General features: G+C 43.5%; 1 protein-coding gene across 1 annotated transcript in view; it reads right to left on the reverse strand.

Moving 5' to 3' along the window:
- Positions 1 to 2,356: 2,356 nt before the first annotated feature.
- psmb6 (proteasome 20S subunit beta 6) overlaps positions 2,357 to 23,150 on the reverse strand; it is a 30,570-nt gene continuing 9,776 nt past the window's right edge. Inside the window, exons 4-6 of the mRNA XM_036986995.1 lie at positions 22,444 to 22,573; positions 19,730 to 19,874; positions 2,357 to 2,606 (exon numbers count right to left, since the gene is read on the reverse strand). Of these exons, the coding sequence (XP_036842890.1) occupies positions 2,479 to 2,606; positions 19,730 to 19,874; positions 22,444 to 22,573 (403 nt within the window). The 3' untranslated portion in view covers positions 2,357 to 2,478. The remainder of the gene's footprint in view (positions 2,607 to 19,729; positions 19,875 to 22,443; positions 22,574 to 23,150) is intronic.

A 23,150-nucleotide genomic window follows, 5' to 3' on the forward strand; every position in this document is an offset into this window, starting at 1 on the left:
GAATGGACGACAGCGGCCTTCTCCCCGGGCAACATCTAGGAATGGACGACAGCGGCCTTCTCCCCGGGCAACATCTAGGAATGGACGACAGCGGCCTTCTCCCCGGGCAACTTCCAGTCCTTTAGACAGACAGTAGGGTATATCTCCAGTCCTTTAGACAGACAGTAGGGTATATCTCCAGTCCTTTAGACAGACAGTAGGGTATATCTCCAGTCCTTTAAACAGACAGTAGGGTATATCTCCAGTCCTTTAAACAGACAGTAGGGTATATCTCCAGTCCTTTAGACAGACAGTAGGGTATATCTCCAGTCCTTTAAACAGACAGTAGGGTATATCTCCAGTCCTTTAGACAGACAGTAGGGTATATCTCCAGTCCTTTAGACAGACAGTAGGGTATATCTCCAGTCCTTTAAACAGACAGTAGGGTATATCTCCAGTCCTTTAGACAGACAGTAGGGTATATCTCCAGTCCTTTAGACAGACAGTAGGGTATATCTCCAGTCCTTTAAACAGACAGTAGGGTATATCTCCAGTCCTTTAGACAGACAGTAAGGTATATCTCCAGTCCTTTAGACAGACAGTAGGGTATATCTCCAGTCCTTTAAACAGACAGTAGGGTATATCTCCAGTCCTTTAAACAGACAGTAGGGTATATCTCCAGTCCTTTAGACAGACAGTAGGGTATATCTCCAGTCCTTTAGACAGACAGTAGGGTATATCTCCAGTCCTTTAGACAGACAGTAGGGTATATCTCCAGTCCTTTAGACAGACAGTAGGGTATATCTCCAGTCCTTTAGACAGACAGTAGGGTATATCTCCAGTCCTTTAGACAGACAGTAGGGTATATCTCCAGTCCTTTAGACAGACAGTAGGGTATATCTCCAGTCCTTTAGACAGACAGTAGGGTATATCTCCAGTCCTTTAAACAGACAGTAGGGTATATCTCCAGTCCTTTAAACAGACAGTAGGGTATATCTCCAGTCCTTTAGACAGACAGTAGGGTATATCTCCAGTCCTTTAGACAGACAGTAGGGTATATCTCCAGTCCTTTAGACAGACAGTAGGGTATATCTCCAGTCCTTTAGACAGACAGTAGGGTATATCTCCAGTCCTTTAAACAGACAGTAGGGTATATCTCCACTCCTTTAGACAGACAGTAGGGTATATCTCCAGTCCTTTAGACAGACAGTAGGGTATATCTCCAGTCCTTTAAACAGACAGTAGGGTATATCTCCAGTCCTTTAGACAGATAGTAGGGTATATCTCCAGTCCTTTAGACAGACAGTAGGGTATATCTCCAGTCCTTTAGACAGACAGTAGGGTATATCTCCAGTCCTTTAAACAGACAGTAGGGTATATCTCCAGTCCTTTAAACAGACAGTAGGGTATATCTCCAGTCCTTTAGACAGACAGTAGGGTATATCTCCAGTCCTTTAGACAGACAGTAGGGTATATCTCCAGTCCTTTAGACAGACAGTAGGGTATATCTCCAGTCCTTTAAACAGACAGTAGGGTATATCTCCAGTCCTTTAGACAGACAGTAGGGTATATCTCCAGTCCTTTAGACAGACAGTAGGGTATATCTCCAGTCCTTTAAACAGACAGTAGGGTATATCTCCAGTCCTTTAGACAGACAGTAGGGTATATCTCCAGTCCTTTACAGACAGTAGGGTATATCTCCAGTCCTTTAGACAGACAGTAGGGTATATCTCCAGTCCTTTAGACAGACAGTAGGGTATATCTCCAGTCCTTTAGACAGACAGTAGGGTATATCTCCAGTCCTTTAGACAGACAGTAGGGTATATCTCCAGTCCTTTAAACAGACAGTAGGGTATATCTCCAGTCCTTTAGACAGACAGTAGGGTATATCTCCAGTCCTTTAGACAGACAGTAGGGTATATCTCCAGTCCTTTAGACAGACAGTAGGGTATATCTCCAGTCCTTTAAACAGACAGTAGGGTATATCTCCAGTCCTTTAGACAGACAGTAGGGTATATCTCCAGTCCTTTACAGACAGTAGGGTATATCTCCAGTCCTTTAGACAGACAGTAGGGTATATCTCCAGTCCTTTAGACAGACAGTAGGGTATATCTCCAGTCCTTTAGACAGACAGTAGGGTATATCTCCAGTCCTTTAGACAGACAGTAGGGTATATCTCCAGTCCTTTAAACAGACAGTAGGGTATATCTCCAGTCCTTTAAACAGACAGTAGGGTATATCTCCAGTCCTTTAGACAGACAGTAGGGTATATCTCCAGTCCTTTAGACAGACAGTAGGGTATATCTACACTCCAGTCTCTCCCTTTCTGATTAACAATTAAACAGGCTGTTCATCAGTGACCACAAAAGAAACAATATTTACTTCCAAAACAACTTTATTTAAATTTGCTTATTTTTTATTAGAAATCTGAAGGGCTTTAGAAACTCATGCTGCATCACTGGTGCCTGGTCTGCCTAACAGAACTGTGTGTCTCTGTCTTTAAGCAGTAGACCATTTAGGTAGCTGGTTTCCCAGGATGACCTGTCTGTCCACTCCCGTCTCTGAGATGGCTGCCAGCCGGACCACGCCTCCACTGGACCCATCCCTCTCCATAGCCAGGGACAGGGCTGTCGGGGAAATAATATAGTTAACATGATAACAGGGACAGGGCTGTCGGGGGGATAATATAGTTAACATGATAACAGGGACAGGGCTGTCGGGGAAATAATATAGTTAACATGATAACAGGGACAGGGCTGTCGGGGAAATAATATAGTTAACATGATAACAGGGCTGTCGGGGGGATAATATAGTTAACATGATAACAGGGCTGTCGGGGGGATAATATAGTTAACATGATAACAGGGACAGGGCTGTCGGGGGGATAATATAGTTAACATGATAACAGGGCTGTCGGGGGGATAATATAGTTAACATGATAACAGGGCTGTCGGGGGGATAATATAGTTAACATGATAACAGGGCTGTCGGGGGGATAATATAGTTAACATGATAACAGGGACAGGGCTGTCGGGGGGATAATATAGTTAACATGATAACAGGGCTGTCGGGGGGATAATATAGTTAACATGATAACAGGGACAGGGCTGTCGGGGGGATAATATAGTTAACATGATAACAGGGACAGGGCTGTCGGGGGGATAATATAGTTAACATGATAACAGGGACAGGGCTGTCGGGGGGATAATATAGTTAACATGATAACAGGGACAGGGCTGTCGGGGGGATAATATAGTTAACATGATAACAGGGAGAGGGCTGTCGGGGGGATAATATAGTTAACATGATAACAGGGCTGTCGGGGGGATAATATAGTTAACATGATAACAGGGACAGGGCTGTCGGGGGGATAATATAGTTAACATGATAACAGGGACAGGGCTGTCGGGGGGATAATATAGTTAACATGATAACAGGGACAGGGCTGTCGGGGGGATAATATAGTTAACATGATAACAGGGCTGTCGGGGGGATAATATAGTTAACATGATAACAGGGACAGGGCTGTCGGGGGGATAATATAGTTAACATGATAACAGGGACAGGGCTGTCGGGGGGATAATATAGTTAACATGATAACAGGGCTGTCGGGGGGATAATATAGTTAACATGATAACAGGGACAGGGCTGTCGGGGGGATAATATAGTTAACATGATAACAGGGCTGTCGGGGGGATAATATAGTTAACATGATAACAGGGCTGTCGGGGGAATAATATAGTTAACATGATAACAGGGCTGTCGGGGGATAATATAGTTAACATGATAACAGGGCTGTCGGGGGGATAATATAGTTAACATGATAACAGGGACAGGGCTGTCGGGGGGATAATATAGTTAACATGATAACAGGGACAGGGCTGTCGGGGGGATAATATAGTTAACATGATAACAGGGACAGGGCTGTCAGGGGGATAATATAGTTAACATGATAACAGGGCTGTCGGGGGGATAATATAGTTAACATGATAACAGGGACAGGGCTGTCGGGGGGATAATATAGTTAACATGATAACAGGGCTGTCGGGGGGATAATATAGTTAACATGATAACAGGGACAGGGCTGTCGGGGGGATAATATAGTTAACATGATAACAGGGACAGGGCTGTCGGGGGGATAATATAGTTAACATGATAACAGGGACAGGGCTGTCAGGGGGATAATATAGTTAACATGATAACAGGGCTGTCGGGGGGATAATATAGTTAACATGATAACAGGGACAGGGCTGTCGGGGGGATAATATAGTTAACATGATAACAGGGCTGTCGGGGGGATAATATAGTTAACATGATAACAGGGACAGGGCTGTCGGGGGAATAATATAGTTAACATGATAACAGGGACAGGGCTGTCGGGGGGATAATATAGTTAACATGATAACAGGGCTGTCGGGGGGATAATATAGTTAACATGATAACAGGGCTGTCGGGGGGATAATATAGTTAACATGATAACAGGGCTGTCGGGGGGATAATATAGTTAACATGATAACAGGGACAGGGCTGTCGGGGGGATAATATAGTTAACATGATAACAGGGCTGTCGGGGGGATAATATAGTTAACATGATAACAGGGCTGTCGGGGGGATAATATAGTTAACATGATAACAGGGACAGGGCTGTCGGGGGATAATATAGTTAACATGATAACAGGGCTGTCGGGGGGATAATATAGTTAACATGATAACAGGGACAGGGCTGTCGGGGGGATAATATAGTTAACATGATAACAGGGACAGGGCTGTCGGGGGGATAATATAGTTAACATGATAACAGGGACAGGGCTGTCGGGGGGATAATATAGTTAACATGATAACAGGGACAGGGCTGTCGGGGGGATAATATAGTTAACATGATAACAGGGCTGTCGGGGGGATAATATAGTTAACATGATAACAGGGACAGGGCTGTCGGGGGGATAATATAGTTAACATGATAACAGGGACAGGGCTGTCGGGGGGATAATATAGTTAACATGATAACAGGGACAGGGCTGTCGGGGGATAATATAGTTAACATGATAACAGGGACAGGGCTGTCAGGGGGATAATATAGTTAACATGATAACAGGGCTGTCGGGGGGATAATATAGTTAACATGATAACAGGGACAGGGCTGTCGGGGGGATAATATAGTTAACATGATAACAGGGCTGTCGGGGGGATAATATAGTTAACATGATAACAGGGCTGTCGGGGGGATAATATAGTTAACATGATAACAGGGCTGTCGGGGGATAATATAGTTAACATGATAACAGGGACAGGGCTGTCGGGGGATAATATAGTTAACATGATAACAGGGACAGGGCTGTCGGGGGGATAATATAGTTAACATGATAACAGGGCTGTCGGGGGGGATAATATAGTTAACATGATAACAGGGCTGTCGGGGGGATAATATAGTTAACATGATAACAGGGACAGGGCTGTCGGGGGGATAATATAGTTAACATGATAACAGGGACAGGGCTGTCGGGGGGATAATATAGTTAACATGATAACAGGGCTGTCGGGGGGATAATATAGTTAACATGATAACAGGGACAGGGCTGTCGGGGGGATAATATAGTTAACATGATAACAGGGACAGGGCTGTCGGGGGGATAATATAGTTAACATGATAACAGGGCTGTCGGGGGGATAATATAGTTAACATGATAACAGGGACAGGGCTGTCGGGGGGATAATATAGTTAACATGATAACAGGGACAGGGCTGTCGGGGGGATAATATAGTTAACATGATAACAGGGCTGTCGGGGGGATAATATAGTTAACATGATAACAGGGACAGGGCTGTCGGGGGGATAATATAGTTAACATGATAACAGGGACAGGGCTGTCGGGGGGATAATATAGTTAACATGATAACAGGGACAGGGCTGTCGGGGGGATAATATAGTTAACATGATAACAGGGACAGGGCTGTCGGGGGAATAATATAGTTAACATGATAACAGGGACAGGGCTGTCAGGGGGATAATATAGTTAACATGATAACAGGGCTGTCGGGGGGATAATATAGTTAACATGATAACAGGGACAGGGCTGTCGGGGGGATAATATAGTTAACATGATAACAGGGACAGGGCTGTCGGGGGGATAATATAGTTAACATGATAACAGGGCTGTCGGGGGGATAATATAGTTAACATGATAACAGGGCTGTCGGGGGGATAATATAGTTAACATGATAACAGGGCTGTCGGGGGAATAATATAGTTAACATGATAACAGGGCTGTCGGGGGGATAATATAGTTAACATGATAACAGGGACAGGGCTGTCGGGGGGATAATATAGTTAACATGATAACAGGGCTGTCGGGGGAATAATATAGTTAACATGATAACAGGGCTGTCGGGGGGATAATATAGTTAACATGATAACAGGGCTGTCGGGGGGATAATATAGTTAACATGATAACAGGGACAGGGCTGTCGGGGGGATAATATAGTTAACATGATAACAGGGACAGGGCTGTCGGGGGATAATATAGTTAACATGATAACAGGGCTGTCGGGGGGATAATATAGTTAACATGATAACAGGGCTGTCGGGGGGATAATATAGTTAACATGATAACAGGGACAGGGCTGTCGGGGGAATAATATAGTTAACATGATAACAGGGCTGTCGGGGGGATAATATAGTTAACATGATAACAGGGACAGGGCTGTCGGGGGAATAATATAGTTAACATGATAACAGGGACAGGGCTGTCGGGGGGATAATATAGTTAACATGATAACAGGGCTGTCGGGGGGATAATATAGTTAACATGATAACAGGGACAGGGCTGTCGGGGGGATAATATAGTTAACATGATAACAGGGCTGTCGGGGGGATAATATAGTTAACATGATAACAGGGCTGTCGGGGGGATAATATAGTTAACATGATAACAGGGACAGGGCTGTCGGGGGGGATAATATAGTTAACATGATAACAGGGCTGTCGGGGGGATAATATAGTTAACATGATAACAGGGACAGGGCTGTCGGGGGGGATAATATAGTTAACATGATAACAGGGACAGGGCTGTCGGGGGATAATATAGTTAACATGATAACAGGGCTGTCGGGGGGATAATATAGTTAACATGATAACAGGGCTGTCGGGGGGATAATATAGTTAACATGATAACAGGGACAGGGCTGTCGGGGGGATAATATAGTTAACATGATAACAGGGCTGTCGGGGGGATAATATAGTTAACATGATAACAGGGACAGGGCTGTCGGGGGGATAATATAGTTAACATGATAACAGGGACAGGGCTGTCGGGGGGATAATATAGTTAACATGATAACAGGGCTGTCGGGGGGATAATATAGTTAACATGATAACAGGGACAGGGCTGTCGGGGGGATAATATAGTTAACATGATAACAGGGACAGGGCTGTCGGGGGGATAATATAGTTAACATGATAACAGGGACAGGGCTGTCGGGGGGATAATATAGTTAACATGATAACAGGGACAGGGCTGTCGGGGGAATAATATAGTTAACATGATAACAGGGACAGGGCTGTCAGGGGGATAATATAGTTAACATGATAACAGGGCTGTCGGGGGGATAATATAGTTAACATGATAACAGGGACAGGGCTGTCGGGGGGATAATATAGTTAACATGATAACAGGGACAGGGCTGTCGGGGGGATAATATAGTTAACATGATAACAGGGCTGTCGGGGGGATAATATAGTTAACATGATAACAGGGCTGTCGGGGGGATAATATAGTTAACATGATAACAGGGCTGTCGGGGGAATAATATAGTTAACATGATAACAGGGCTGTCGGGGGGATAATATAGTTAACATGATAACAGGGACAGGGCTGTCGGGGGGATAATATAGTTAACATGATAACAGGGCTGTCGGGGGAATAATATAGTTAACATGATAACAGGGCTGTCGGGGGGATAATATAGTTAACATGATAACAGGGCTGTCGGGGGGATAATATAGTTAACATGATAACAGGGACAGGGCTGTCGGGGGGATAATATAGTTAACATGATAACAGGGACAGGGCTGTCGGGGGATAATATAGTTAACATGATAACAGGGCTGTCGGGGGGATAATATAGTTAACATGATAACAGGGCTGTCGGGGGGATAATATAGTTAACATGATAACAGGGACAGGGCTGTCGGGGGAATAATATAGTTAACATGATAACAGGGCTGTCGGGGGGATAATATAGTTAACATGATAACAGGGACAGGGCTGTCGGGGGAATAATATAGTTAACATGATAACAGGGACAGGGCTGTCGGGGGGATAATATAGTTAACATGATAACAGGGCTGTCGGGGGGATAATATAGTTAACATGATAACAGGGACAGGGCTGTCGGGGGGATAATATAGTTAACATGATAACAGGGCTGTCGGGGGGATAATATAGTTAACATGATAACAGGGCTGTCGGGGGGATAATATAGTTAACATGATAACAGGGACAGGGCTGTCGGGGGGGATAATATAGTTAACATGATAACAGGGCTGTCGGGGGGATAATATAGTTAACATGATAACAGGGACAGGGCTGTCGGGGGGGATAATATAGTTAACATGATAACAGGGACAGGGCTGTCGGGGGATAATATAGTTAACATGATAACAGGGCTGTCGGGGGGATAATATAGTTAACATGATAACAGGGCTGTCGGGGGGATAATATAGTTAACATGATAACAGGGACAGGGCTGTCGGGGGGATAATATAGTTAACATGATAACAGGGCTGTCGGGGGGATAATATAGTTAACATGATAACAGGGACAGGGCTGTCGGGGGGATAATATAGTTAACATGATAACAGGGACAGGGCTGTCGGGGGGATAATATAGTTAACATGATAACAGGGCTGTCGGGGGAATAATATAGTTAACATGATAACAGGGACAGGGCTGTCGGGGGAATAATATAGTTAACATGATAACAGGGACAGGGCTGTCGGGGGGATAATATAGTTAACATGATAACAGGGACAGGGCTGTCGGGGGAATAATATAGTTAACATGATAACAGGGACAGGGCTGTCGGGGGAATAATATAGTTAACATGATAACAGGGACAGGGCTGTCGGGGGGATAATATAGTTAACATGATAACAGGGACAGGGCTGTCGGGGGGATAATATAGTTAACATGATAACAGGGCTGTCGGGGGGATAATATAGTTAACATGATAACAGGGCTGTCGGGGGGATAATATAGTTAACATGATAACAGGGACAGGGCTGTCGGGGGAATAATATAGTTAACATGATAACAGGGACAGGGCTGTCGGGGGGATAATATAGTTAACATGATAACAGGGCTGTCGGGGGGATAATATAGTTAACATGATAACAGGGCTGTCGGGGGGATAATATAGTTAACATGATAACAGGGCTGTCGGGGGGATAATATAGTTAACATGATAACAGGGACAGGGCTGTCGGGGGGATAATATAGTTAACATGATAACAGGGACAGGGCTGTCGGGGGGATAATATAGTTAACATGATAACAGGGCTGTCGGGGGGATAATATAGTTAACATGATAACAGGGCTGTCGGGGGGATAATATAGTTAACATGATAACAGGGCTGTCGGGGGGATAATATAGTTAACATGATAACAGGGCTGTCGGGGGGATAATATAGTTAACATGATAACAGGGACAGGGCTGTCGGGGGGATAATATAGTTAACATGATAACAGGGCTGTCGGGGGGATAATATAGTTAACATGATAACAGGGCTGTCGGGGGGATAATATAGTTAACATGATAACAGGGCTGTCGGGGGGATAATATAGTTAACATGATAACAGGGCTGTCGGGGGGATAATATAGTTAACATGATAACAGGGACAGGGCTGTCGGGGGGATAATATAGTTAACATGATAACAGGGACAGGGCTGTCGGGGGAATAATATAGTTAACATGATAACAGGGACAGGGCTGTCGGGGGGATAATATAGTTAACATGATAACAGGGACAGGGCTGTCGGGGGATAATATAGTTAACATGATAACAGGGACAGGGCTGTCGGGGGGATAATATAGTTAACATGATAACAGGGACAGGGCTGTCGGGGGGATAATATAGTTAACATGATAACAGGGACAGGGCTGTCGGGGGGATAATATAGTTAACATGATAACAGGGACAGGGCTGTCGGGGGGATAATATAGTTAACATGATAACAGGGACAGGGCTGTCGGGGGGATAATATAGTTAACATGATAACAGGGACAGGGCTGTCGGGGGGATAATATAGTTAACATGATAACAGGGACAGGGCTGTCGGGGGGATAATATAGTTAACATGATAACAGGGACAGGGCTGTCGGGGGGATAATATAGTTAACATGATAACAGGGCTGTCGGGGGGATAATATAGTTAACATGATAACAGGGCTGTCGGGGGGATAATATAGTTAACATGATAACAGGGACAGGGCTGTCGGGGGGATAATATAGTTAACATGATAACAGGGCTGTCGGGGGGATAATATAGTTAACATGATAACAGGGCTGTCGGGGGAATAATATAGTTAACATGATAACAGGGCTGTCGGGGGGATAATATAGTTAACATGATAACAGGGCTGTCGGGGGGATAATATAGTTAACATGATAACAGGGCTGTCGGGGGGATAATATAGTTAACATGATAACAGGGCTGTCGGGGGAATAATATAGTTAACATGATAACAGGGACAGGGCTGTCGGGGGATAATATAGTTAACATGATAACAGGGCTGTCGGGGGGATAATATAGTTAACATGATAACAGGGACAGGGCTGTCGGGGGATAATATAGTTAACATGATAACAGGGACAGGGCTGTCGGGGGAATAATATAGTTAACATGATAACAGGGCTGTCGGGGGATAATATAGTTAACATGATAACAGGGCTGTCAGGGGGATAATATAGTTAACATGATAACAGGGACAGGGCTGTCGGGGGGATAATATAGTTAACATGATAACAGGGACAGGGCTGTCGGGGGGATAATATAGTTAACATGATAACAGGGCTGTCGGGGGGATAATATAGTTAACATGATAACAGGGACAGGGCTGTCGGGGGGATAATATAGTTAACATGATAACAGGGCTGTCGGGGGGATAATATAGTTAACATGATAACAGGGACAGGGCTGTCGGGGGGATAATATAGTTAACATGATAACAGGGACAGGGCTGTCGGGGGGATAATATAGTTAACATGATAACAGGGACAGGGCTGTCGGGGGGATAATATAGTTAACATGATAACAGGGACAGGGCTGTCGGGGGGATAATATAGTTAACATGATAACAGGGCTGTCGGGGGGATAATATAGTTAACATGATAACAGGGACAGGGCTGTCGGGGGGATAATATAGTTAACATGATAACAGGGCTGTCGGGGGGATAATATAGTTAACATGATAACAGGGACAGGGCTGTCGGGGGGATAATATAGTTAACATGATAACAGGGACAGGGCTGTCGGGGGGATAATATAGTTAACATGATAACAGGGACAGGGCTGTCGGGGGAATAATATAGTTAACATGATAACAGGGACAGGGCTGTCGGGGGGATAATATAGTTAACATGATAACAGGGCTGTCGGGGGGATAATATAGTTAACATGATAACAGGGACAGGGCTGTCGGGGGATAATATAGTTAACATGATAACAGGGACAGGGCTGTCGGGGGGATAATATAGTTAACATGATAACAGGGCTGTCGGGGGGATAATATAGTTAACATGATAACAGGGACAGGGCTGTCGGGGGGATAATATAGTTAACATGATAACAGGGCTGTCGGGGGGATAATATAGTTAACATGATAACAGGGCTGTCGGGGGGATAATATAGTTAACATGATAACAGGGCTGTCGGGGGGATAATATAGTTAACATGATAACAGGGACAGGGCTGTCGGGGGGATAATATAGTTAACATGATAACAGGGCTGTCGGGGGGATAATATAGTTAACATGATAACAGGGCTGTCGGGGGATAATATAGTTAACATGATAACAGGGCTGTCGGGGGGATAATATAGTTAACATGATAACAGGGACAGGGCTGTCGGGGGGATAATATAGTTAACATGATAACAGGGCTGTCGGAGGGATAATATAGTTAACATGATAACAGGGACAGGGCTGTCGGGGGGATAATATAGTTAACATGATAACAGGGACAGGGCTGTCGGGGGGATAATATAGTTAACATGATAACAGGGCTGTCGGGGGGATAATATAGTTAACATGATAACAGGGACAGGGCTGTCGGGGGGATAATATAGTTAACATGATAACAGGGACAGGGCTGTCGGGGGGATAATATAGTTAACATGATAACAGGGCTGTCGGGGGAATAATATAGTTAACATGATAACAGGGACAGGGCTGTCGGGGGGATAATATAGTTAACATGATAACAGGGACAGGGCTGTCGGGGGGATAATATAGTTAACATGATAACAGGGACAGGGCTGTCGGGGGGATAATATAGTTAACATGATAACAGGGCTGTCGGGGGGATAATATAGTTAACATGATAACAGGGCTGTCGGGGGGATAATATAGTTAACATGATAACAGGGACAGGGCTGTCGGGGGAATAATATAGTTAACATGATAACAGGGACAGGGCTGTCGGGGGGATAATATAGTTAACATGATAACAGGGACAGGGCTGTCGGGGGGATAATATAGTTAACATGATAACAGGGACAGGGCTGTCGGGGGGATAATATAGTTAACATGATAACAGGGACAGGGCTGTCGGGGGGATAATATAGTTAACATGATAACAGGGACAGGGCTGTCGGGGGGATAATATAGTTAACATGATAACAGGGACAGGGCTGTCGGGGGATAATATAGTTAACATGATAACAGGGACAGGGCTGTCGGGGAAATAATATAGTTAACATGATAACAGGGACAGGGCTGTCGGGGGGATAATATAGTTAACATGATAACAGGGCTGTCGGGGGATAATATAGTTAACATGATAACAGGGCTGTCGGGGGAATAATATAGTTAACATGATAACAGGGACAGGGCTGTCGGGGGGATAATATAGTTAACATGATAACAGGGCTGTCGGGGGGATAATATAGTTAACATGATAACAGGGCTGTCGGGGGGATAATATAGTTAACATGATAACAGGGCTGTCGGGGGGATAATATAGTTAACATGATAACAGGGACAGGGCTGTCGGGGGGATAATATAGTTAACATGATAACAGGGACAGGGCTGTCGGGGGGATAATATAGTTAACATGATAACAGGGACAGGGCTGTCGGGGGGATAATATAGTTAACATGATAACAGGGACAGGGCTGTCGGGGGGATAATATAGTTAACATGATAACAGGGACAGGGCTGTCGGGGGGATAATATAGTTAACATGATAACAGGGACAGGGCTGTCGGGGGGATAATATAGTTAACATGATAACAGGGCTGTCGGGGGGATAATATAGTTAACATGATAACAGGGCTGTCGGGGGGATAATATAGTTAACATGATAACAGGGACAGGGCTGTCGGGGGAATAATATAGTTAACATGATAACAGGGACAGGGCTGTCGGGGGGATAATATAGTTAACATGATAACAGGGACAGGGCTGTCGGGGGGATAATATAGTTAACATGATAACAGGGACAGGGCTGTCGGGGGGATAATATAGTTAACATGATAACAGGGCTGTCGGGGGGATAATATAGTTAACATGATAACAGGGCTGTCGGGGGGATAATATAGTTAACATGATAACAGGGACAGGGCTGTCGGGGGGATAATATAGTTAACATGATAACAGGGCTGTCGGGGGGATAATATAGTTAACATGATAACAGGGCTGTCGGGGGAATAATATAGTTAACATGATAACAGGGCTGTCGGGGGGATAATATAGTTAACATGATAACAGGGCTGTCGGGGGGATAATATAGTTAACATGATAACAGGGCTGTCGGGGGGATAATATAGTTAACATGATAACAGGGCTGTCGGGGGAATAATATAGTTAACATGATAACAGGGACAGGGCTGTCGGGGGATAATATAGTTAACATGATAACAGGGCTGTCGGGGGGATAATATAGTTAACATGATAACAGGGACAGGGCTGTCGGGGGAATAATATAGTTAACATGATAACAGGGCTGTCGGGGGGATAATATAGTTAACATGATAACAGGGACAGGGCTGTCAGGGGGATAATATAGTTAACATGATAACAGGGACAGGGCTGTCGGGGGAATAATATAGTTAACATGATAACAGGGCTGTCGGGGGATAATATAGTTAACATGATAACAGGGCTGTCAGGGGGATAATATAGTTAACATGATAACAGGGACAGGGCTGTCGGGGGGATAATATAGTTAACATGATAACAGGGACAGGGCTGTCGGGGGGATAATATAGTTAACATGATAACAGGGCTGTCGGGGGGATAATATAGTTAACATGATAACAGGGACAGGGCTGTCGGGGGGATAATATAGTTAACATGATAACAGGGCTGTCGGGGGGATAATATAGTTAACATGATAACAGGGACAGGGCTGTCGGGGGGATAATATAGTTAACATGATAACAGGGACAGGGCTGTCGGGGGGATAATATAGTTAACATGATAACAGGGACAGGGCTGTCGGGGGGATAATATAGTTAACATGATAACAGGGCTGTCGGGGGATAATATAGTTAACATGATAACAGGGCTGTCGGGGGGATAATATAGTTAACATGATAACAGGGCTGTCGGGGGATAATATAGTTAACATGATAACAGGGACAGGGCTGTCGGGGGATAATATAGTTAACATGATAACAGGGACAGGGCTGTCGGGGGGATAATATAGTTAACATGATAACAGGGCTGTCGGGGGATAATATAGTTAACATGATAACAGGGCTGTCGGGGGGATAATATAGTTAACATGATAACAGGGACAGGGCTGTCGGGGGGATAATATAGTTAACATGATAACAGGGCTGTCGGGGGGATAATATAGTTAACATGATAACAGGGACAGGGCTGTCGGGGGAATAATATAGTTAACATGATAACAGGGACAGGGCTGTCGGGGGATAATATAGTTAACATGATAACAGGGACAGGGCTGTCGGGGGAATAATATAGTTAACATGATAACAGGGCTGTCGGGGGATAATATAGTTAACATGATAACAGGGCTGTCAGGGGGATAATATAGTTAACATGATAACAGGGACAGGGCTGTCGGGGGAATAATATAGTTAACATGATAACAGGGCTGTCGGGGGGATAATATAGTTAACATGATAACAGGGACAGGGCTGTCGGGGGATAATATAGTTAACATGATAACAGGGACAGGGCTGTCGGGGGGATAATATAGTTAACATGATAACAGGGCTGTCGGGGGGATAATATAGTTAACATGATAACAGGGCTGTCGGGGGATAATATAGTTAACATGATAACAGGGCTGTCAGGGGGATAATATAGTTAACATGATAACAGGGACAGGGCTGTCGGGGGAATAATATAGTTAACATGATAACAGGGCTGTCGGGGGGATAATATAGTTAACATGATAACAGGGACAGGGCTGTCGGGGGATAATATAGTTAACATGATAACAGGGACAGGGCTGTCGGGGGGATAATATAGTTAACATGATAACAGGGCTGTCGGGGGGATAATATAGTTAACATGATAACAGGGCTGTCGGGGGGATAATATAGTTAACATGATAACAGGGCTGTCGGGGGGATAATATAGTTAACATGATAACAGGGACAGGGCTGTCGGGGGGATAATATAGTTAACATGATAACAGGGCTGTCGGGGGGATAATATAGTTAACATGATAACAGGGCTGTCGGGGGATAATATAGTTAACATGATAACAGGGCTGTCGGGGGGATAATATAGTTAACATGATAACAGGGACAGGGCTGTCGGGGGGATAATATAGTTAACATGATAACAGGGCTGTCGGGGGGATAATATAGTTAACATGATAACAGGGACAGGGCTGTCGGGGGGATAATATAGTTAACATGATAACAGGGCTGTCGGAGGGATAATATAGTTAACATGATAACAGGGACAGGGCTGTCGGGGGAATAATATAGTTAACATGATAACAGGGCTGTCGGGGGATAATATAGTTAACATGATAACAGGGCTGTCGGGGGGATAATATAGTTAACATGATAACAGGGACAGGGCTGTCGGGGGATAATATAGTTAACATGATAACAGGGACAGGGCTGTCGGGGAAATAATATAGTTAACATGATAACAGGGCTGTCGGGGGGATAATATAGTTAACATGATAACAGGGACAGGGCTGTCGGGGGATAATATAGTTAACATGATAACAGGGACAGGGCTGTCGGGGGGATAATATAGTTAACATGATAACAGGGCTGTCGGGGGAATAATATAGTTAACATGATAACAGGGCTGTCGGGGGGATAATATAGTTAACATGATAACAGGGACAGGGCTGTCGGGGGGATAATATAGTTAACATGATAACAGGGACAGGGCTGTCGGGGGGATAATATAGTTAACATGATAACAGGGACAGGGCTGTCGGGGAAATAATATAGTTAACATGATAACAGGGCTGTCGGGGGGATAATATAGTTAACATGATAACAGGGACAGGGCTGTCGGGGGGATAATATAGTTAACATGATAACAGGGCTGTCGGGGGGATAATATAGTTAACATGATAACAGGGACAGGGCTGTCGGGGGGATAATATAGTTAACATGATAACAGGGCTGTCGGGGGGATAATATAGTTAACATGATAACAGGGCTGTCGGGGGGATAATATAGTTAACATGATAACAGGGACAGGGCTGTCGGGGGAATAATATAGTTAACATGATAACAGGGACAGGGCTGTCGGGGGGATAATATAGTTAACATGATAACAGGGACAGGGCTGTCGGGGGGATAATATAGTTAACATGATAACAGGGACAGGGCTGTCGGGGGGATAATATAGTTAACATGATAACAGGGACAGGGCTGTCGGGGGGATAATATAGTTAACATGATAACAGGGACAGGGCTGTCGGGGGGATAATATAGTTAACATGATAACAGGGACAGGGCTGTCGGGGGATAATATAGTTAACATGATAACAGGGACAGGGCTGTCGGGGAAATAATATAGTTAACATGATAACAGGGACAGGGCTGTCGGGGGGATAATATAGTTAACATGATAACAGGGCTGTCGGGGGATAATATAGTTAACATGATAACAGGGCTGTCGGGGGAATAATATAGTTAACATGATAACAGGGACAGGGCTGTCGGGGGGATAATATAGTTAACATGATAACAGGGCTGTCGGGGGGATAATATAGTTAACATGATAACAGGGCTGTCGGGGGGATAATATAGTTAACATGATAACAGGGACAGGGCTGTCGGGGGATAATATAGTTAACATGATAACAGGGACAGGGCTGTCGGGGGGATAATATAGTTAACATGATAACAGGGACAGGGCTGTCGGGGGATAATATAGTTAACATGATAACAGGGACAGGGCTGTCGGGGGGATAATATAGTTAACATGATAACAGGGCTGTCGGGGGGATAATATAGTTAACATGATAACAGGGACAGGGCTGTCGGGGGATAATATAGTTAACATGATAACAGGGACAGGGCTGTCAGGGGGATAATATAGTTAACATGATAACAGGGCTGTCGGGGGGATAATATAGTTAACATGATAACAGGGCTGTCGGGGGGATAATATAGTTAACATGATAACAGGGACAGGGCTGTCGGGGGATAATATAGTTAACATGATAACAGGGACAGGGCTGTCGGGGGGATAATATAGTTAACATGATAACAGGGCTGTCGGGGGGATAATATAGTTAACATGATAACAGGGCTGTCGGGGGGATAATATAGTTAACATGATAACAGGGACAGGGCTGTCGGGGGATAATATAGTTAACATGATAACAGGGACAGGGCTGTCGGGGGGATAATATAGTTAACATGATAACAGGGCTGTCGGGGGGATAATATAGTTAACATGATAACAGGGCTGTCGGGGGGATAATATAGTTAACATGATAACAGGGACAGGGCTGTCGGGGGATAATATAGTTAACATGATAACAGGGCTGTCGGGGGGATAATATAGTTAACATGATAACAGGGACAGGGCTGTCGGGGGGATAATATAGTTAACATGATAACAGGGACAGGGCTGTCGGGGGGATAATATAGTTAACATGATAACAGGGCTGTCGGGGGGATAATATAGTTAACATGATAACAGGGCTGTCGGGGGGATAATATAGTTAACATGATAACAGGGACAGGGCTGTCGGGGGATAATATAGTTAACATGATAGCAGTTAATATAATAATAGCTAATATAATCATAATAGTTAATATAATAATGATGCAGGGAATATAACAATACTGTTAATATAATAATAGCTAATATAATAATAGCTAATATATTCATAATAGTTAATATAATCATAATGATGCAGGGAATATAACAATATAACAATACTGTTAAACCACGAAATTGGGGAGGAGAAAAGGGGTGAAAATACTAAATAATAATAATGCAGTGAATATAATAATATAGTTCATTTAATTATAGTTAATATAATAATATAGTTCATTTAATTATAGTTAATATAAGTTAACAAGTTAATATAATAGTATAGTTAATATAAGTTAACAAGTTAATATAATAGTATAGTTAATATAAGTTAACAAGTTAATATAATAGTATAGTTAATATAAGTTAACAAGTTAATATAATAGTATAGTTAATATAAGTTAACAAGTTAATATAATATTATAGTTAATATAAGTTAACAAGTTAATATAAGTTAACAAGTTAATATAATATTATAGTTAATATAATATTATAGTTCATTTAATTATAGTTAATTTAAGTTAACAAGTTAATATAATATTATAGTTAATATAAGTTAACAAGTTAATATAGTTACTATTATAAAACAGTTAATAATAATAATAATAATAATAAAGCAGTTTTTTATATTTTTTTAATGTAATAAAAGCTTTAAATATGTATTTCCGTTAGAACACTCTGTTTTTACTTAGAATTTATTTAGTGTTGTTTACACTGTTCCAAACGGTCAGAAAAATTATAATACTGTAATCTAACAGCACCTGTTTGTCACACATCTGGCCTAGAATATGTGGACAACTACAAATACCTGGATGTCTCCTTCCAGACTCACATTAAGCATCTCCAATCTAAAACCGTCTTCCTATATCGCAACAAAGCATCCTTCACTCATGCTGCCAAACATACCCTCGTAAAACTGACCATCCTACCGATCCTTGACTTCAGTGATGTCATTTATAAAATAGCCTCCAACACTCTACTCAGCAAATTGGATGCAGTCTATCACAGTGACATCCGTGTTGTCACCAAAGCCCCATATACTACCCACCACTGCGACCTGTGTGCTCTCGTTGGCTGGCCCTCGCTTCATATTCGTTGCCAAACCCACTGGCTCCAGGTCATCTATAAGTCTTTGCTAGGTAAAGCCCCACCTTATCTCAGCTCACTTGTCACCATAGCAACACCCACCCGTAGCATGCGCTCCAGTCTCAAAACTGAACAAAGAACAAGATTTGTTTTGTGTTTGTACCTCCAGATACCAGGCGAAGACACTGGTCCTTTGTCATGTTGGGTTTGTAGTTGGAGTCCATGTAACCATAGATATAGGTGGATCCTGACCCTCCAACTGATACAGGCTGTCTGACCAGCATACCTCCTACTGGGACAGTGTACACCTGGGGGGGGGGGGAGTGTCGCGAGAATTATGTTCTCAATGTTCATAAACCAATTCAATTAAACTACTCAGTCTGTTAATCAGGATTTGTAAGATACTGATTGAAATGAAACAGACGGAGGCCCAGCTAAAATAGTCAATAAGGTTTATTCACGGGAACGTTCTGGTCTGTTGTACAAAACAATTCATTTTATACTGACTTCTCATGCACACACACATTCACACAAATATACTCACACACATTCACACAAACATACGCACACACATTCACACAAACATTCACACGCACACACATTCGCACGCACGCACACTAACATACGCACACACATTCACACACACATACGCACACAATGTCCTGCTACCCAGCCGACAAAGATTAGGGGATTCCGTGAGACTTACTCCCCATCCTCCCTCTTCATTTAAATTCCATCAACAGGGAGAGAAGCGGAAAAAAAGAGAGAGTGTGTGTGTGTGTGTGTGTGTGTGTGTGTGTGAGTGAGTGAGTGAGTGAGTGAGTGAGTGAGTGAGTGAGTGAGTGAGTGAGTTAGGGTCTGACTGATACAGGCTGTCTGACCAGCATACCTATATATCCTACTGGACAAGAGGAAAGAGAGAGAGAAGGACAGAGTAAGTATTGAGTAGTGTCTGGTAGTGGAGAGAGTAAGTACTGAGTAGGGTCTGATAGTGGAGAGAGAAGGACAGAGTAAGTATTGAGTAGTGTCTGATAGTGGAGAGAGAGAAGGACAGAGTAAGTACTGAGTAGTGTCTGATAGTACTTACTCTGTCCTTCTCTCTCTCCACTGAGTAGTGTCTGATAGTGGAGAGAGTAAGTACTGAGTAGTGTCTGATAGTGGAGAGAGTAAGTACTGAGTAGTGTCTGATAGTGGAGGGAGAAGGACAGAGTAAGTATTGAGCAGTGTCTGATAGTGGAGAGAGTAAGTATTAAGCAGTGTCTGATAGTGGAGAGAGAAGGACAGAGTAAGTATTGAGTAGTGTCTGATAGTGGAGGGAGAAGGACAGAGTAAGTATTGAGCAGTGTCTGATAGTGGAGGGAGAAGGACAGAGTAAGTATTGAGCAGTGTCTGATAGTGGAGAGAGTAAGTATTGAGTAGTGTCTGATAGTGGAGGGAGAAGGACAGAGTAAGTATTGAGCAGTGTCTGATAGTGGAGAGAGTAAGTATTGAGTAGTGTCTGATAGTGGACAGAGAAGGACAGAGTACCTACTGAGTAGTGTCTGATAGTGGAGGGAGAAGGACAGAGTAAGTATTGAGTAGTGTCTGATAGTGGAGAGAGAAGGACAGAGTAAGTACTGAGTAGTGTCTGATAGTACTTACTCTGTCCTTCTCTCTCTCCACTGAGTAGTGTCTGATAGTGGAGAGAGTAAGTACTGAGTAGTGTCTGATAGTGGAGAGAGTAAGTACTGAGTAGTGTCTGATAGTGGAGGGAGAAGGACAGAGTAAGTATTGAGCAGTGTCTGATAGTGGAGAGAGTAAGTATTAAGCAGTGTCTGATAGTGGAGAGAGAAGGACAGAGTAAGTATTGAGTAGTGTCTGATAGTGGAGGGAGAAGGACAGAGTAAGTATTGAGCAGTGTCTGATAGTGGAGGGAGAAGGACAGAGTAAGTATTGAGCAGTGTCTGATAGTGGAGAGAGTAAGTATTGAGTAGTGTCTGATAGTGGAGGGAGAAGGACAGAGTAAGTATTGAGCAGTGTCTGATAGTGGAGAGAGTAAGTATTGAGTAGTGTCTGATAGTGGACAGAGAAGGACAGAGTACCTACTGAGTAGTGTCTGATAGTGGAGGGAGAAGGACAGAGTAAGTATTGAGTAGTGTCTGATAGTGGAGAGAGAAGGACAGAGTAAGTACTGAGTAGTGTCTGATAGTGGAGAGAGTAAGTACTGAGTAGTGTCTGATAGTGGAGAGAGTAAGTACTGAGTAGTGTCTGATAGTGGAGAGAGTAAGTACTGAGTAGTGTCTAATAGTGGCGAGAGTAAGTACTGAGTAGTGTCTGATAGTGGAGAGAGTAAGTACTGAGTAGTGTCTAATAGTGGAGAGAGTAAGTACTGAGTAGTGTCTGATAGTGGAGAGAGTAAGTACTGAGTAGTGTCTAATAGTGGCGAGAGTAAGTACTGAGTAGTGTCTGATAGTGGAGAGAGTAAGTACTGAGTAGTGTCTGATAGTGGCGAGAGTAAGTACTGAGTAGTGTCTAATAGTGGAGAGAGTAAGTACTGAGTAGTGTCTGGTAGTGGAGAGAGAAGGACAGAGTAAGCATTGAGTAGTGTCTGATAGTGGAGAGAGAGAAGGACAGAGTAAGTACTGAGTAGTGTCTTATAGTGGAGAGAGAGAAGGACAGAGTAAGTACTGAGTAGTGTCTGATAGTGGAGAGAGAGAAGGACAGAGTAAGTACTGAGTAGTGTCTGATAGTGGAGAGAGAGAAGGACAGAGTAAGTACTGAGTAGTGTCTGATAGTGGAGAGAGAGAAGGACAGAGTAAGTACTGAGTAGTGTCTGATAGTGGAGAGAGAGAAGGACAGAGTAAGTACTGAGTAGTGTCTTATAGTGGAGAGTCTAACCTGTCCTCCCCGTCTCTTGTCCCATCCCGCCACGATGATCCCGGCCATCAGCTCCTCTCTGTACCTATAGCAGGACGCCTTAAATAGATTGGCAGCTGTCTGGACCAAAGGGGCTTCATCCAGCTCAATACTGGGGAAGAGAGGGAGGAAGTATTTTTACAGTAGTGTGGATGCAGTAGAGGACAGTGTGTACCTAACATACCGTTGTATTTTTTACAGTAGTGTGGATACAGTAGAGGACAGTGTGTACCTAACATACTGTTGTATCCTGTTGTATTTTACAGTAGTGTGGATGCAGTAGAGGACAGTGTGTACCTAACATACTGTTGTATCCTGTTGTATTTTACAGTAGTGTGGATGCAGTAGAGGACAGTGTGTACCTAACATACTGTTGTTTCCTGTTGTATTTTACAGTAGTGTGGATGCAGTAGAGGACAGTGTGTACCTAACATACTGTTGTATTTTTACAGTAGTGTGGATACAGTAGAGGACAGTGTGTACCTAACATACTGTTGTTTTCTGTTGTATTTTACAGTAGTGTGGATACAGTAGAGGACAGTGTGTACCTAACATACTGTTGTATTTTTACAGTAGTGTGGATGCAGTAGAGGACAGTGTGTACCTAACATACTGTTTCCTGTTGTATTTTACAGTAGTGTGGATACAGTAGAGGACAGTGTGTACCTAACATACTGTTGTTTCCTGTT

This window comes from Oncorhynchus mykiss, chromosome 9 (genome assembly GCF_013265735.2).
Source record: "Oncorhynchus mykiss isolate Arlee chromosome 9, USDA_OmykA_1.1, whole genome shotgun sequence".
NCBI lineage: Eukaryota > Metazoa > Chordata > Actinopteri > Salmoniformes > Salmonidae > Oncorhynchus > Oncorhynchus mykiss.